At 38.6% G+C, this 14,651-nt stretch overlaps 1 protein-coding gene across 1 annotated transcript; it reads left to right on the top strand.

Annotated features, from left to right (window-relative positions):
- The first annotated feature begins 1,569 nt into the window (after positions 1-1,569).
- Positions 1,570-14,198, top strand: irs2a (insulin receptor substrate 2a). Its single transcript, XM_058779473.1, has 2 exons — positions 1,570-4,918; positions 11,888-14,198. The coding sequence occupies exons 1-2, from the start codon at positions 1,810-1,812 to the stop codon at positions 11,890-11,892; spliced, it is 3,114 nt and encodes a 1,037-aa protein (XP_058635456.1). The 5' UTR covers positions 1,570-1,809; the 3' UTR covers positions 11,893-14,198.
- The last annotated feature ends 453 nt before the right edge of the window (positions 14,199-14,651 follow it).

The following is a 14,651-nucleotide window of genomic DNA, read 5'->3' as shown; positions in this document are numbered from 1 at the left end:
TTATGCAGTAGACATAAAACGTTGATGTCTATAGGCATATCTCAGAGGTCAGTTATAAAATATTACTTCAGTTGTCAGGAATAAATACCATATTGGTCTTTGATGTGGTGCCATTTCTTGCATGGGAGTGGAAAAACAGCACAGTCATTCTCATTCATTTAATACATTATTATTATCATCAGTTTTGGGCAGTAACTAGTTACTAGTAACTTAGTTACTGTAATAATATTACTTTTTGTAATTAAAAAGTAATTTTATAATTAAAATAAATACTGTTACAGCATCATTTAATATTTCCTACAGATTAAGCTACTATGCTACTGGATAGGATATGGTGGACTATTTCAGTTACATCACATGCTAGGTATTTTAAATGTTCTTTAGATTATTTGTGAAATGCAATTACACCTAGAGCTAACCAAGGAAAAGATTAGGCATAATGTGTTGGTACAACTACAAACTCCATTATTTGTTGGTCCCACAGTAATGCTTTTATAATCTCACTAAATGCAAAAGTCAATTTTACATTTCAGCAAGGCTATAAACCATAGTGCAAAGAGTTCAATGTCATATTTTTATATTCTTGTGTTATGCGTGGCCAGAGGGTGGCGTATTTTTACTTCTACGTGCTGCGCAGTCCTTTCTCTTTTTTTTCTGGAACAAACAGACGTATTCTACCATTCCAGAAAGTTCCAAGTCTCCTTAAATTAAGGCTCTAATTTCAAAATCAACAGATTCCTTTTAACAAACTGTCAACAGACCACCTTTAAAAGTAAATGGTTTTAAACAATACTGAAAATCCATGTTGCACGGCGGAGGAGGCGAGATGCATAGAAGACACTCAATAGGCTATAAAGAAAAACAACTAGATGGGATGCTGTATTCAAATGAGTTCTTCTTGACGTTATGTACAATAACGCTAATGCTGGTTCTCAGACACTGTTGCTAGACAGGGACACCCGAGTGCGTAAAAATAGACCATCATATGCGTTATGTAACACGCAGCACGCGCACTACGACTTCACGCTTGTTTACAAGTTAGAATAGACTGCATGACTCTGTGATTTTAATAACTGACATATGCGTTTTCTTACTCCCACAAGTGCGTATTTTCACATTCTGACAGAGTGAAATGAACATTGGGTCTGACTAAATTATAATTCTGAAACAGCTACACAAGTCTGTATTTGTCGTCATTGCTTGTGTAAAAGAAACACTCAAATGTGTGTATATCGAATGTATTTGGAGTAGCCTACACAGCAGGTTTATTCAAGTTCCAGATTAAAACATGTCGATGTTTATGGTCGCTAGCGACATAATAAAACATTTTACAGCTATCAAGACGCAAGTCTCTGCAGCACTGAAGTGCGTAGGCTATATACAGTAGATGTGTCATCCACACAGCGCTGTTTGTTTTGAGAGGAGGAGAGAACAGCTTGTGTAAAGGGGGATTTGCCTGTACTACGTCACGGATTTGTCCGTGTACCGTCAATCTTTTCGCCTGGCCAATGAATCCAATGAGAAACTCCATTCGTTGGTTTGGCAGGCACGCCTCTAAAAGATCGCACCGCCTTTTGTGACTTTTTTTTTCTTCACTGATCCAAGATGGGCTGTGTATAACGTCACATGTTGTTTGTTTTTTAAGCTCAGTCATTCTGAGCGAGGAGTTGTTTTGCGGCGAACTAGTAGACATCGCATTTGGAAAGAGCGCGGAAATCTCCAGTTTTCGGATATTTAAGTTTCTCATCTCTTTTTCCACGGATGGATAACAAGTTCTTAAAACTGAATAAATAAATTTTAAACGCAAGTATGGCAAGTCCGCCTCTTAAAGGGGGACCCGTGTTATCAAATGACAACAACATTCATTCAAACAACATCAGAAAATGCGGATACCTCAAGAAGCAAAAGCACGGACATCGGCGCTATTTTGTTTTGAAGGATCAGAGTGACGGACTCTCTGCGCGGCTGGAGTACTATGAGAATGAAAAGAAATGGAAAAACAAGTCCGCTGCAAAAAGAGTCATATTCATCGACTCCTGTCTGAGCATAAACAAGCGCGCTGACGCGAAACACAGATATTTAATAGCACTCTATAGCAAGGACGAGTATTTTGCTGTTGCTGCGGAGAATGAGCAAGAGCAGGAGAGCTGGCACGCAGACTTAACCGATTTATTAAGTAAGGGAAAAGTGTGTGACAGCTCCGTTTCTAGTTCGGCATCTTCTCTGGTGGGCTTCGAGGAGGGAAATTACGGTATGATTACACCAGCGTATAAAGAGGTATGGCAAGTAAATCTTAAAGCAAAGGGACTTGGGCAGAGCAGAAATATCACTGGAGTTTACAGACTGTGCTTATCAAGTCGGACAATTAGCTTTGTGAAACTTAACTCGGAGGTGGCATCTGTGACACTGCAGTTGATGAATATACGCAGATGTGGGCACTCTGATAGCTTTTTCTTCATTGAGGTGGGAAGATCTGCTTCTACTGGACCTGGAGAGCTGTGGATGCAAGCAGACGATTCTGTGGTGGCACAAAATATACATGAGACCATTTTAGAAGCCATGAAAGCGATGAAAGAGCTGTCAGAGTTCAGACCACGCAGCAAAAGCCAGTCATCGGGATCAAATCCCATCTCTGTACCCACTCGGCGGAACCTAAACAATCTACCCCCTAGTCAGACGGGGTTGGTGAGGAGGTCAAGGACGGACAGTACAGCAGCGACATCTCCTGTCCCCAAATTTTCCTCTTGCCGAATACGCACAGCAAGTGAAGGGGAGGGTACCATGACCAGGCCTGTCTCCATGTCAATATCTGAGAATGGGAGCCCGACAGCTGTTGGCCGGAACCACATGAGCAGATCTAACACAGTCTCTGTGGGCTGCCGGACATCAGAACCATCCCTGCTTCATCACAGCAGGTCTATGTCCATGACAATGTCCCACTCGCCACCATCTGCTGTAAGCCCACTAAGTTTGTCCTCAATCAGTATGAATGGATCCATCTCATCTGCAGTACACAGACCCTCCAGCTGCAATGATTCTGTTTCTGGGTCACCCAACGACACTGGCTTCCTCTCATGTGACGATTACAGTTCTAGCCCGGGGGATGTGAGGTACAACCTAGCAAACAGGAGTGACACTCCGTCTTCTCTCTCCAGTACACCACCCTCACGAGAAGCCAGTGAGCTCCATGGTTACATGATGATGGACAGGCCAACCCAAAACAAGATGTGGCCAAGTAGCAGAGAAATGCTGGATGTGGAGACATACCGGAAGAGGACGTATTCTCTGACAACCCCGCGGCAACAGGTAGCACACTCCCAGGTTTCTTCAGCGTCACTTGATGAATACATGCTGATGAGGGCTGCGAACAGCCACTCTGGACGGAGCACAAATTCTGCCTCTCCTAAGGTCTCATACCCAGAAGATTATGGGGACATTGAGATTGGCTCTAACAGCAATGTGGGTGATGATGGCTACATGCCTATGACACCAGGCATGGCACCTCAGGGTGCCAAAAATGATCACTACATGCCCATGAGTCCTATGAGTGTTTCAGCACCCAAGCAGATCATTAACCCGAGGTTACATCCCCAGCCCACAGGCAGTGGCTGCACTACTATCTCGCCCAGCAGTGGATCTCTAGAAGACAGCGGGTACATGAAGATGTGGTCTGGATCCAAGTTTTCTCTTGAGAGCTCTGACGGGAGAGCGGTGAGTGGAGAATACATGAATATGTCGCCTGTTGACTCATGTGTCTCGCCCACACCACCAGATTATTTGCTGGGTCAGTGTGAACCAGCACAACGGCCCTCCCCATCACTAAGTATTCGCTTCAACAAGCAACAGGCACCTAAACGGGCAGAGGATGACCAGTATGTTTTGATGAGTCCCCAGAGCCAAAATCCAACAGAAGAGGCAAACAGGGTTTCTGCCCTGCCCCCTCTTCGTCGTCCTGATGGCATAGCATACAGAGCAAGAGTCAACAGGCCCAATAGGTTATCTCTAGACACTCTGAGGATGCTTCCCAGCATGACAGAACATCCTCTTCCTTGTGAGCCTAAAAGCCCTGGTGAGTACATCAACATAGACTTTGCTGCTGCTACACAGTACTCTTCTCCCTCTATTGTTTCCGTGGAAAACCAAGGCTCATTGTCCAACCTCAGACAGGGATCCCCCCTCTCAGACTACATGAATCTCAACCAGAAGTCACACTCTCCTAAACTGAGGGAAGCACTCAGCAGTCCCCTGGATGCAATGCCAGAGCTGGCTGAATGCCCATGCCCACTTAATGAGAGGGCTTTTTTCCTCAATGAACAGAGGAACTCACCATGCCCATCTGGCACAGGTAAAGATAACTACACTGAGATGAGTTTCAACAGTGGTCAGATCTCACCTCCATTCCTGACTCAGAATGATGAGAGTGCTTCAGTCAGCCCCACTAGCAGGGTTCAAAGGCTTAATTTGAGCGACCAGGGGGTTTCAACTGGAATTGGTGCTTTCTTGTTGGCTGCCTCTTCCGTAGACCCAAATGGAGGAGCGAAGGTGATCAGAGCAGACCCTCAGGGTCGGAGACGGCATAGCTCTGAGACCTTTTCATCCACCACCACAGTTGCACCTGTCTTTCCTTCCTTTGCACACAATGTTAAGCGCCACAGCTCTGCCTCAGTTGAGAACGTCTCTGTCCGAAGCAGTGAAGGTTCTGATGAGGAGTATGGGTCTCCCATGTGCCGAGAGACTTCAGCTGGTTATCAGAATGGACTTAACTACATTGCCTTAAACCTCATGGAGAAACAAGAGATGGGCAATTGTGAGCTTGTGGGCTTCAAGACTGGTGGTTGCTGCAAAGCAGGAATAAATGGATTACATGCAACTCCATATGTGTGTCTGGGATTCAAAGAGACTGCAACCACTGTACAAGGTGAGTTTAGATGATGTGATGGGCTGTTAAGATTTGAAAAGATAGCTGAAATAAACCGGTAAATGCAGCATGTGAGATTAATGTAATTGTGTTGGACAGTGTGGTATAATTGCAAATTAAATGCTACTTAAATATTGCAGTACTTCTACATGGGCACATCCAAATCAACTTTAAAAATAAATACATTTTCTATAATTATAGTGTGTGTGTGTGTGTGTGTGTGTGTGTGTATATATATATATATATATATGAGAAGGAGCAGGAGATTATATTTGATATTTGAGTGTTGGGCTATAACTTTATAAAATGTATTTAAAACTGTATTAAAATGTTTTCAGTTGTCTGTAGGTTGCATATACTATATGTTTGCTTGTATTTATTTTAATTGTAAAATTTAGTAGTAAAGGATATTTAGGAGACAACTCGAAATTATTCAGAAATTTTACAAAAAGTAATTAAACGAAACGTTAATGTAATTCAAAACAGTTATTGAGGTTTGCACCTCTGTCTATTTATGTAAGTATATGGGGCGTTTATGGCGATGATAAGGTGTTTTTCATTCAGAGGAATTCCAGAGAAATTTGAAGCATGAGAAACGTGACTAGCTCAGTGGCGCGCCGTAAACAACCCAACTGCGCAGGCACGATGACGCTGCAGGATAGAGAGGTGCGCGCAGGCGCGCGCTTGTTTATTTACCCCAAACTTGATCGACGCTGGGTTTATATAGACTGAAGTGTGTTAATGATTAACACTGTTTCAATGTTTGTAGGCTTTTGTATAAGCTGTTCTCAGAGAATGGAGCATGCACTGAGGAGAGAGAAGTGTTATTTTGAGGTTAATTTGGCTCACATGCTTAGCAGTGTTTTCATTCTGTGATACAGCCTGGTCGATCCTTTTCCAAGAAACTAATCACCGTTTACTTTAGTGCTGAAGGCAGATCTGTTATCGTAACGTAATGTAGCAAAATGCTATTAAATTTCCCATTAACAGGGATATTGATATAAGGTTAAGAATGATTCCCATATCAAATCTTCCTCACACATGACATATTTCTTACAGAAGTGCATGTGCTAATTTGCCTACTTGAATCATAAGTGGGCGTGTGTGAGATCGAATTGCGGTCACAAGCTGGAACAATATGCTGCTCTTAAGTGCAGTGCCTGTGGCTTTTCCATGTGCACACTGTTTTTGCATAGCACACAGAAGACAGAACATGCCATGTTCTGGGGCACGTACTTCACATCATCTGGTTCACCCATATTTCCATAACGCCTCAGTTGGAAGCAGTGTTGTGGCCCAGAATGATCCCCAATGGTTAAAAAGACCGTTCATGGCTGGTAGTTTTCATTGCAGGCAGCCTGCAGTGTAAACATCAGTCAGAGGAGGGATAGTGCACAGCAGTTTAACTCTTTCGTGGCTGGAGTATTGAGCCTTGAGAATATAAGAGGGCAAGAGGAGGTGGGGGTGAGAGCTTGTTTGCATTTTGTCTCTGAAATGAACATGTGCAACCATGTCCACGGTTTGGCAGAGCAGAAAAGGGAGAGCCTGATGGAAGCTTGAGCCATGTGCTTCCATCAGGAGGGAAAACAAGCCAGTTGGTTGTTTGTGGTTCGTTGTCAGGTAACGATGATGTTTCACGCTTGGAATGCCTGACTGGGTAAAGGTTGCTGGGAGAGGTGAATACTCGCTTGTTTTGGTTTCACCTTGAGCTTTAGTATTGTTCACTCTCTCCCCACTCATTGCCAGGTTTCAATTTCACATACAATGTGTTGACAAGAACTTGTTTTGGTGTTTTTTGAATGAATGCCAGGGACTCTCAAACATAACTATGCTTTCACTTTTGTATTCTAACTGTGATGCATTTATATTTGGGTTTCTTATGTAAAAAACAATTCAGACAGCTCAGGTGACAATTTTATTAATTACAAATTGTTATCGTAGTTGCAGAAAAAGAAACCACATTTACAAGCAGTGCAGGTCACGCCTCATTTGGTTGAATTACTTACAATTAATGTACTTTTGAATTTTGATTCTCCATTGGTTGGATTATCAGTAAGACTTTATTTGAGAATGTTGCTAGGAAGTGAAATTGGCTTGGCAAATTGGCATCCCCAAAGAAATGGCACCCTGGGTGGTTGTCTGTCGCCTAATGGGTTTATTATGTTTCCCTGTTTACAAGCACATTACTGTGCAGAAATACTTAATGCAAATGTCTATAAATGGTAAAAGCTAGGCATTATTTCCACATGAGAGCAGCAGGAAAAGAACATGCATGGGGCTAGTTTATTTGATTTATTTCTGAATAAAGAAAACCAGAATATGGACATTAATCTGAAAATGATGTGCATGTAAACATGGTCAGTGTATTACGGTACCTGTTGCTCCCCATATACAAAAAAACAAACAAAAAAAAACATTAAACACATTTTGGGATGCTGACATTTTAAAAATGTACCTTTTAAAAATAAGAATAATAAAAAGTACCAGAAGAAAAATAAATTTAGTTTAAGAATTCACACATTCTTGAATCAACAGAGTTTCTTTTCATTTCTTTTTATTCTTTTCAGTCATTCTTGCCAAAAGTGTATTGTTTCATAATAATTTGTTAACATTTATGTTTATATGTAGAATGTCTCTGTATGGATTTGTAACACCTCTGTTGAATGACACTTACTGCTATTGTGGTGTTATAAACAAAGATGTATTAATCAGTTAACACCTTGGTATACAACATATGTAAAAGTGAACTATTTTGACCAAGAAGCTGTTTTGAGACATTTAGTACATAAGAAACTTTTTTTTCTCTCTTTTGTTCACTCATTCACTCTCTCTTTTTTTCTGGAATCATATTTCTAGAGGTGTTTGTGTGCATTTGCGTGTGTGGCAGATGGCTGAGCAGAGAGGGGTGTGTGTGTGTGTGTGTGCACCTGCCGCTCTGCTCACTTCAGGTCTGTTATCAGGCATGGCAGCAGCACAGACAATACACTAATGACAGCACGCCATCTGCTTCTGCCCCAGGACAGTGGCTAGTGCTTGTCCCTTCAGCCTGAGAGGGGCAGGGGGTGGGGGAATGGAGAGCTATAGAACCTGTGTGATAGATAGAGAGATAAAGATTAAAAGTGGTTTGCAGAAAGGGAAGAAATTAGATGTTTTAAATTTGGACAAATGTTTTTTTACTGAAATATGTTTTTACTGAAATACTCAAACTGAAATGTTTTCATTTAGCCAAAAACCAAATATGAAGTTTTGTCATTTCAGTTTGGGTCATTGAGTAAACTCTTTTTCGCGGTGTCTTGTTCTCTGGTGTTTAATTAAACCAGTCAAAGTTCTTTGGAAACAAGTTACCTCTTGATATTTCAGCCAAACAAATTTTCTCATACTCAGTTGTCATTTTTGGTCACAGTGAAGTGTGGCCACCCTGCTGACATGTTTACTTGTAGCTTATCCACATTGTGTAAGAAACACTAACACAGTCAAAATGCATCATCAGAGAAGTGCTAATTAAGTATCGTTTCAGTCAATGATTTTAGTCCTCAGGAACTTTTGTTGTTTAATATTTTCAGTTGCTTAAATTTTGATGCATCACTTTAAAAGAATTGGTCGCACAAAAATTTGCTGAAAATGTACTCACTTAATGTAGTCCGAGGCAATATGGCAAAAAATAAATCTTGACTCTTTTCAGAACATTTGACCAAATTAGATTTTTATTTATTTATTTTTTAACATTCAACTAGTCAACTTAAAAATGTAACTACAACATGATTCACATATACCTTTCTCTTTATTTAAAACATGCAAAACCATCTGGTTAAAGTGAGTTCTATTCACTTGTTAAAATATTGTTGCAGAAAAGAAACATGAAATTTGGAGGCAAATATTGTAAAAACTTAAACATATCCTATATGTTCAGAAATAATTTCTATTTAGAATATAGAAAGAATATAATATAATTATTTCTATTTTAATTACTAAGAAAAATGCGAAATATTTCTTGGCATTTAGTTAGGATTTATTTAGTTACATTCAGTTTTAGAGGTCAACCCAAAAAGTCAAAACAATTTAAGTTCAAAAAGTGCAACACCAGTAGAATATCATTAACAGTAAATGTTTTGTAAAAACAAAGAAAATAACAGAAACTTTCAGCCTGTCACCATCATGCAAACATGAAATATGAAACATGCAGTAGTAGTTCTTGACAGGTTATTGCATTCCACTGTGCTTTCCATATTTTTTTCTAGCGAGTCATTCAGGAATTGGCATTTTAAAAACGTGGCACTCAAGTTAAAAAAAAGTTCAGTTTTCATCTCATAACCTTGTATTTTCTCCCTATTCCCCTGCCGCTTCTTGGGTTTTTCTGTGTGAAGTGATACAGTATGTTCTATGTTTGGTTCTTCATAGAGCACGTCACACATGAGCGGGTAATCAGATGCCGTTATCATTGGTGTATTGCCAATGTGTCTAATTGTAATGTTTGCTAATATTCTTATCCAAAACTACGATTCCTTGATGAAAAAAAATTTTTGAATTAATCGATAAAACTGGAAACATCACCCAGCCATACCAACAGGCCATTCAAGATGTAGGCGAGTTTGTTTCTTAATGGAAACAGATTTGGAGAAATTTAGTATTACATTACAATAATTCACAAGTAATCTACACAACTTTTAGCATTTTATCAATTCAACTCAAGTCAGTCATCTTGGATGACACGAGTACATTTTCAGAAAAGGCGAGCTATTCCTTAAGGGTGTGAAATGACACAATTCATATAGTTGGCTTAATGTTAATGTGTGTAAACAGCTTGCACGTTTTTGTGTAACTTTAGCACGAGGACAGTGAGTGTGCATTTTCTGAGACCTTAGTTACTATTCTACTACACTTTCAAAAACTAGGCTATCTCTCCCTAGCTCTGTTTCTCTCTCACTCACTTTCCTCGTGTCAAATTATAGAATGATTTATTACTATTTCACACATTTAGATACATTCTGGATTAATTATAACTTCACAGTTTACTTACCACAACAAGGTAAACACCAGTCAATTACCATAGAAAAGTATTTCATTTATTTACTATTACCGGTAATTAAAAAAAATATTAAGCATGTTTTATAGTAATACAGAAGAAGCTTAGAACTGTGAGTCTATACTGAAAATTTTTTTAGGAGGTGCTTCATGTCAGCTCCCAAGATCTTGTAACTCTAATCCAAGCTCTAACTTTAAACAAGCTGAGATTTAATAAACAAAAATTGTTAACCCAAGCAGTTCTCTCAGATTCTCCACCTCTGCAGAGCTGGCTAAACTAGGCCGGGATGTTCCCGCCTGAGATAGCCATGTCAACACTGTCAATGTTACCCACATTTAGCCAGGAGCGAGAGGAGATTACTCTTAGGGGAGAGTGGGGGATTAGACATTGTTCAGCGGCTTGTTTTGAGGCGGATGAAAGGAGCATTGACTCAGACATAGACAGTCATTCATGCAGGTTCACAACAACCATGTCCTCAAGTAGACGTCGCAACATTTCCGGGATGGTTTTGCGCAGCTTCATTAGCTTTTGTGTCTCTGCCGATTATAGACCTAGATTTTAACCCATCGTTGTGGAAGGTTCTATAACCTTTATTAAATCCACAGCTTAGACTGTTTATTAGAGGACTCAGCTGCCCTCTTGTTGTTCCACAGTTGTAGGTTCTGTTATATCTCTATCCAGTGATGCGCAATCTAGCAGAGACGCTATGTCATGCGTGCATTAAATCAGCATTGCGTGACTATTTCCCAGTCCCAGGCATCACTCACTGCTGCCTAGAGCTTTCAGCATTACACACTGAATACGCTGCAGACATGGTTGTTGGTAGCGTCATCATGCAAACCCTAAATCTCATCAGCTGAATAAAATACAGGGAGGATAACCATTTAATTTATCTACTTGCATGCAAGCTTGAGCCTTTTGGTCTTGATTGGTGGTTGTAGTGTTGCATGCTTTCTGCTCATTGGCTTATTGAAGCTAATACGTTATTATACATGGACAGTTATATTCTGTGAAATGTTATCAGTATTGTGCATGTAATAGGAGTGTTTTTGCTGAGTGTATTGCAGGGTAGGCATAATTCAGGCAAAATTCATAACTGAATTGGCTCACTTTCAGTTCATGAGATGGAGTTTGAATTGAATTTGCCACAGCCTGCTAAATGTTGAACTGGAATTTGAATTGGAGTAAAGGGAAGTGGTATGGGTTATATGGTAATTTTTAGAAATGATGTGGTTCTCTCTCCTGGTTCATACATTTGTTAAATAAATAAATATAAAGGGGTGTGTGTTTGTGTGTGTATAATGTGGAGGAGTAATGTGAGGCCTTACAAAGGTCTCATTCCGTAAGGAGGACTAGATGCATGTCAAAAAGGGAACAAAATTCCAAAAGGGCAGACATTAGATCAAAAGACTCTGCACACACAAACACAAGCCTTTACAAGGAGATCCCAAGGCCCTACTTAAAGTGAAATTGAAGAACGAACAGGTGTGACGTCATGTCAAACTAAATGTAGCCAGCTCATTTTGGTGGTGTGAAGCAGCTCGTCAGAGCAAACTTTCTGCTGGCTGTTAAAAACATTTAAACTTGGAAATCTTTTCAGGATAATTTCTTCACTCAATCCATTGAGGTCAGATTTGAGTAAAACCACGAACAGATTCAAGAGCTGCTTTATAGTTTATAAGTTGTATTTATAATTTAGGTATTCTTAACTACTATGTACTTACATTTAAATTAATCATTTGATACAATGAAGTTAGTGTGTACATACATGTTCAATTCATTTGAATGGAATTGTAAAAGACTGATTTTGGATATCTTTTAAGATGCTTTGACATGGTTTGATTTCAGGGATTCTATACAATGCATCTACTTTTTTTTTTTTTTTTTTTCTCAGTACAAATGGAGCTTTAAAGATATCTTCTCTTGTTTCTCCCTCTTACTTTCAGATTGAGCAGGAAGCAGATTTTACTCCTCCTGGTACTGAGGCAAAGTGGAAGCTCAACCAGTAACTGGACTGGACTGATCTGGTCTGGACTATGCTGCTGTAAATGAACTGTGACCTTTACACCTCATCCTAAAGCTGAACGTCGGTGATTATTCCAATGAGGCCACTTTAACATGCTACTCCTGTTTTTACCATCTGCACCATTTTTCAGGAACTGCAAAGCTGCTGCTCTGTTGGTAACAAGAGTCATGAAACGTACATGCCACTTGTATGTTTGAACATTTATTATTGTTGTTGTTGTGAACACTTTTGTTTTGGGGTTGTTCAAATTCAGAACAACGATTGGAATATAGTTTATCCTGAAATCTGTAATCTTTATTTACCTGACCTAAACAATTGTAAGGTACTTTTTGCCCTGTCGTACGAATAGTTACATTTGTGGCATTTTAGTAATTTTAAATGATAATGACTAAAAGATTTCAACAAGTTCTCTTTCGGGAAAATACTTGTATTGATGTACGCAATTCTGAATTATTTTTTCTTCAAAATTGAATGTTGTCATATGACCAATCCAAAGCCTTACTGTATCTATCTGAAAAATTGTGACTACTTATTTGGACCTAAACAATCAGAAAGTTATCAAAAATATAAGATATTTATTGTATTCACACTATTTTTCTAAATACTTAGTTTATTCAATAATTGCATAGTAAGTTGCTATATAAGAGTCCATTTTGATATGCAGAGTTTCCTACCACTTAATCAGAGGTGGTTATTGCACATAATATTTAATAACTACACAAGTCGATATTATATTTATGACCAAATACGGTCAGTCTTTCACTCTTGTGTTTCCTCAGATTCGTTGTCACTTTCTCACCTTGCAACATAAAACATGGCCATTCCCTTTTCCTCTGCCTCAAGTCATATTTAACAGTTTCCAGTGAATTAAGTAAAAAAAAAACACATGCATTAGACGTCAGGGATGCACAGAAATGTTGGTTGCAGAAAATCTGGCCCAAAAATGTCTGCCCCATGTTTGCTTAGAGTAGAAGTAAATTAAATCAAACATTGATCAATATTGATACCGTGGAGCTGCATTATATTAAACCATTTTGGAAACCAATATCTTATTGTAAAGTCACACCAATCAAAGAAAGTTAAAGTAATCATTTAAAAAGTATTATTAACAGAACTGATTAGATTAATTAAAAAAAGAACACTTTTGGTTTTCAGATGAGAGGATCCAGAATTAATTTCAGTGGATCATTACTAGACAACAGTTTAATGGTTGTCCGTCTTAATCTGCTCAGATTGGCTCTGTGTTGATATGTGGCAGTGATGTCTCATTCAACAAGATTGTAACACATGACACATCTGAATGTAGAGCACAAAGCCCACTTACATGAGAGAACTGATTAGAGGGGCAGAAAGAAAATGATCACAACATCAGTCATTTTTAGCCACTGTCTGCTTTTCCCTGAATGTTGTGAACTAAATAAAAGCTGTGATGTGCTTAGCATTTTCATAACATTTAAAAATACTCTTCATCCAACGCAATATATTAGTGTCTTATATTAAAATATTAAGTAAACTGCTAAGAAAATAAGAAATGCAAGATACTAAGCATTGCATTGGTGAAACATGTTTTGTTCATATCTTAATAAATCCCTTATCTAAAAACACATGTATAGCACTGATATAGATGTGTTGATTAGTATTTTTTTATTTTATTTTATTTTAAGTTTAAAGCCCTGAAAAGGAGTGACACATGACTAAATGAGTAATTTCTTGAGGTAATGGTACACATTCTACTTGATTCTTGGGAAGGTCTTGCTTCTTAGGTAGCTTTCATTCACCCTTTCTATATGCAATACTTACAAATCAGATTAGTTTACAAAGTGGAACCAAATGTATAAATATTATGTTAATATATTTGTTAAAAGATTTTACAGAGATATTGAATTTATGCTGTTTATACATTTCTTTCTGCCAACTTTTAAAGCTTATTTTATTTTGCTTTTTGAAACTAAAATATATATATATATATATATATATATTCAACAGTGTTCTTGAAGATCTCGAGTATAAGTATAAAAATAAATATATCTATTGTTTGTACGTATCAAAAAGTTAATATATTTTCAATATTTGCCAGGTTTAATTGAACAAGCTGTCTTCCATTGTACAAATGTCACATACTGTTCATTGTTATGCTGTTGAGAAATCATTTAATATATCCTTGATGAATATTGCTTTCGTTTGTGTTGCAAAAGATAGTCACATGCAATAATACGAATAAAATCATTATTTAAGAAAAATAACATTTTTATTGTTCCTTAAATCCTTTCTACAACAAATGTGAAATATCAGTAAAAAGTATTACATAAACACCTACGATATTTTGCCATAATTTCCACCTCGTTACTGACACTGTGTCCCTAAGCTCGAGGGCAATAGAGGAAGGAACACACAGTTCATTCATAAACAAGTGGACAGATTACTTCCTGTGGAATGAGCAGGACAGAGGCAAGTGTTTTCCTGTGCATATCATGAGTCCCAGGCTCCCATTGACAGAACAGGATGCTAATAAATCACAGTATTCCAATCTGAGGGAGACTGTGAGGTCCAGTCCAGCTACACATGCCTCCTTTTCTCTGTTATCATCCGCAGGAAGCTAATAGATTTGTGAGACATCCTTCCTGCTTTCACTATACATCTGGATCATTCCTGTTACAGCATCACTCTTGAGCTCTGTAAGTGAA

Source organism: Onychostoma macrolepis, chromosome 01 (genome assembly GCF_012432095.1).
Source record: "Onychostoma macrolepis isolate SWU-2019 chromosome 01, ASM1243209v1, whole genome shotgun sequence".
In the NCBI taxonomy this organism is placed as follows: domain Eukaryota; kingdom Metazoa; phylum Chordata; class Actinopteri; order Cypriniformes; family Cyprinidae; genus Onychostoma; species Onychostoma macrolepis.
This window is presented reverse-complemented; position numbering and strand designations above follow the sequence as displayed.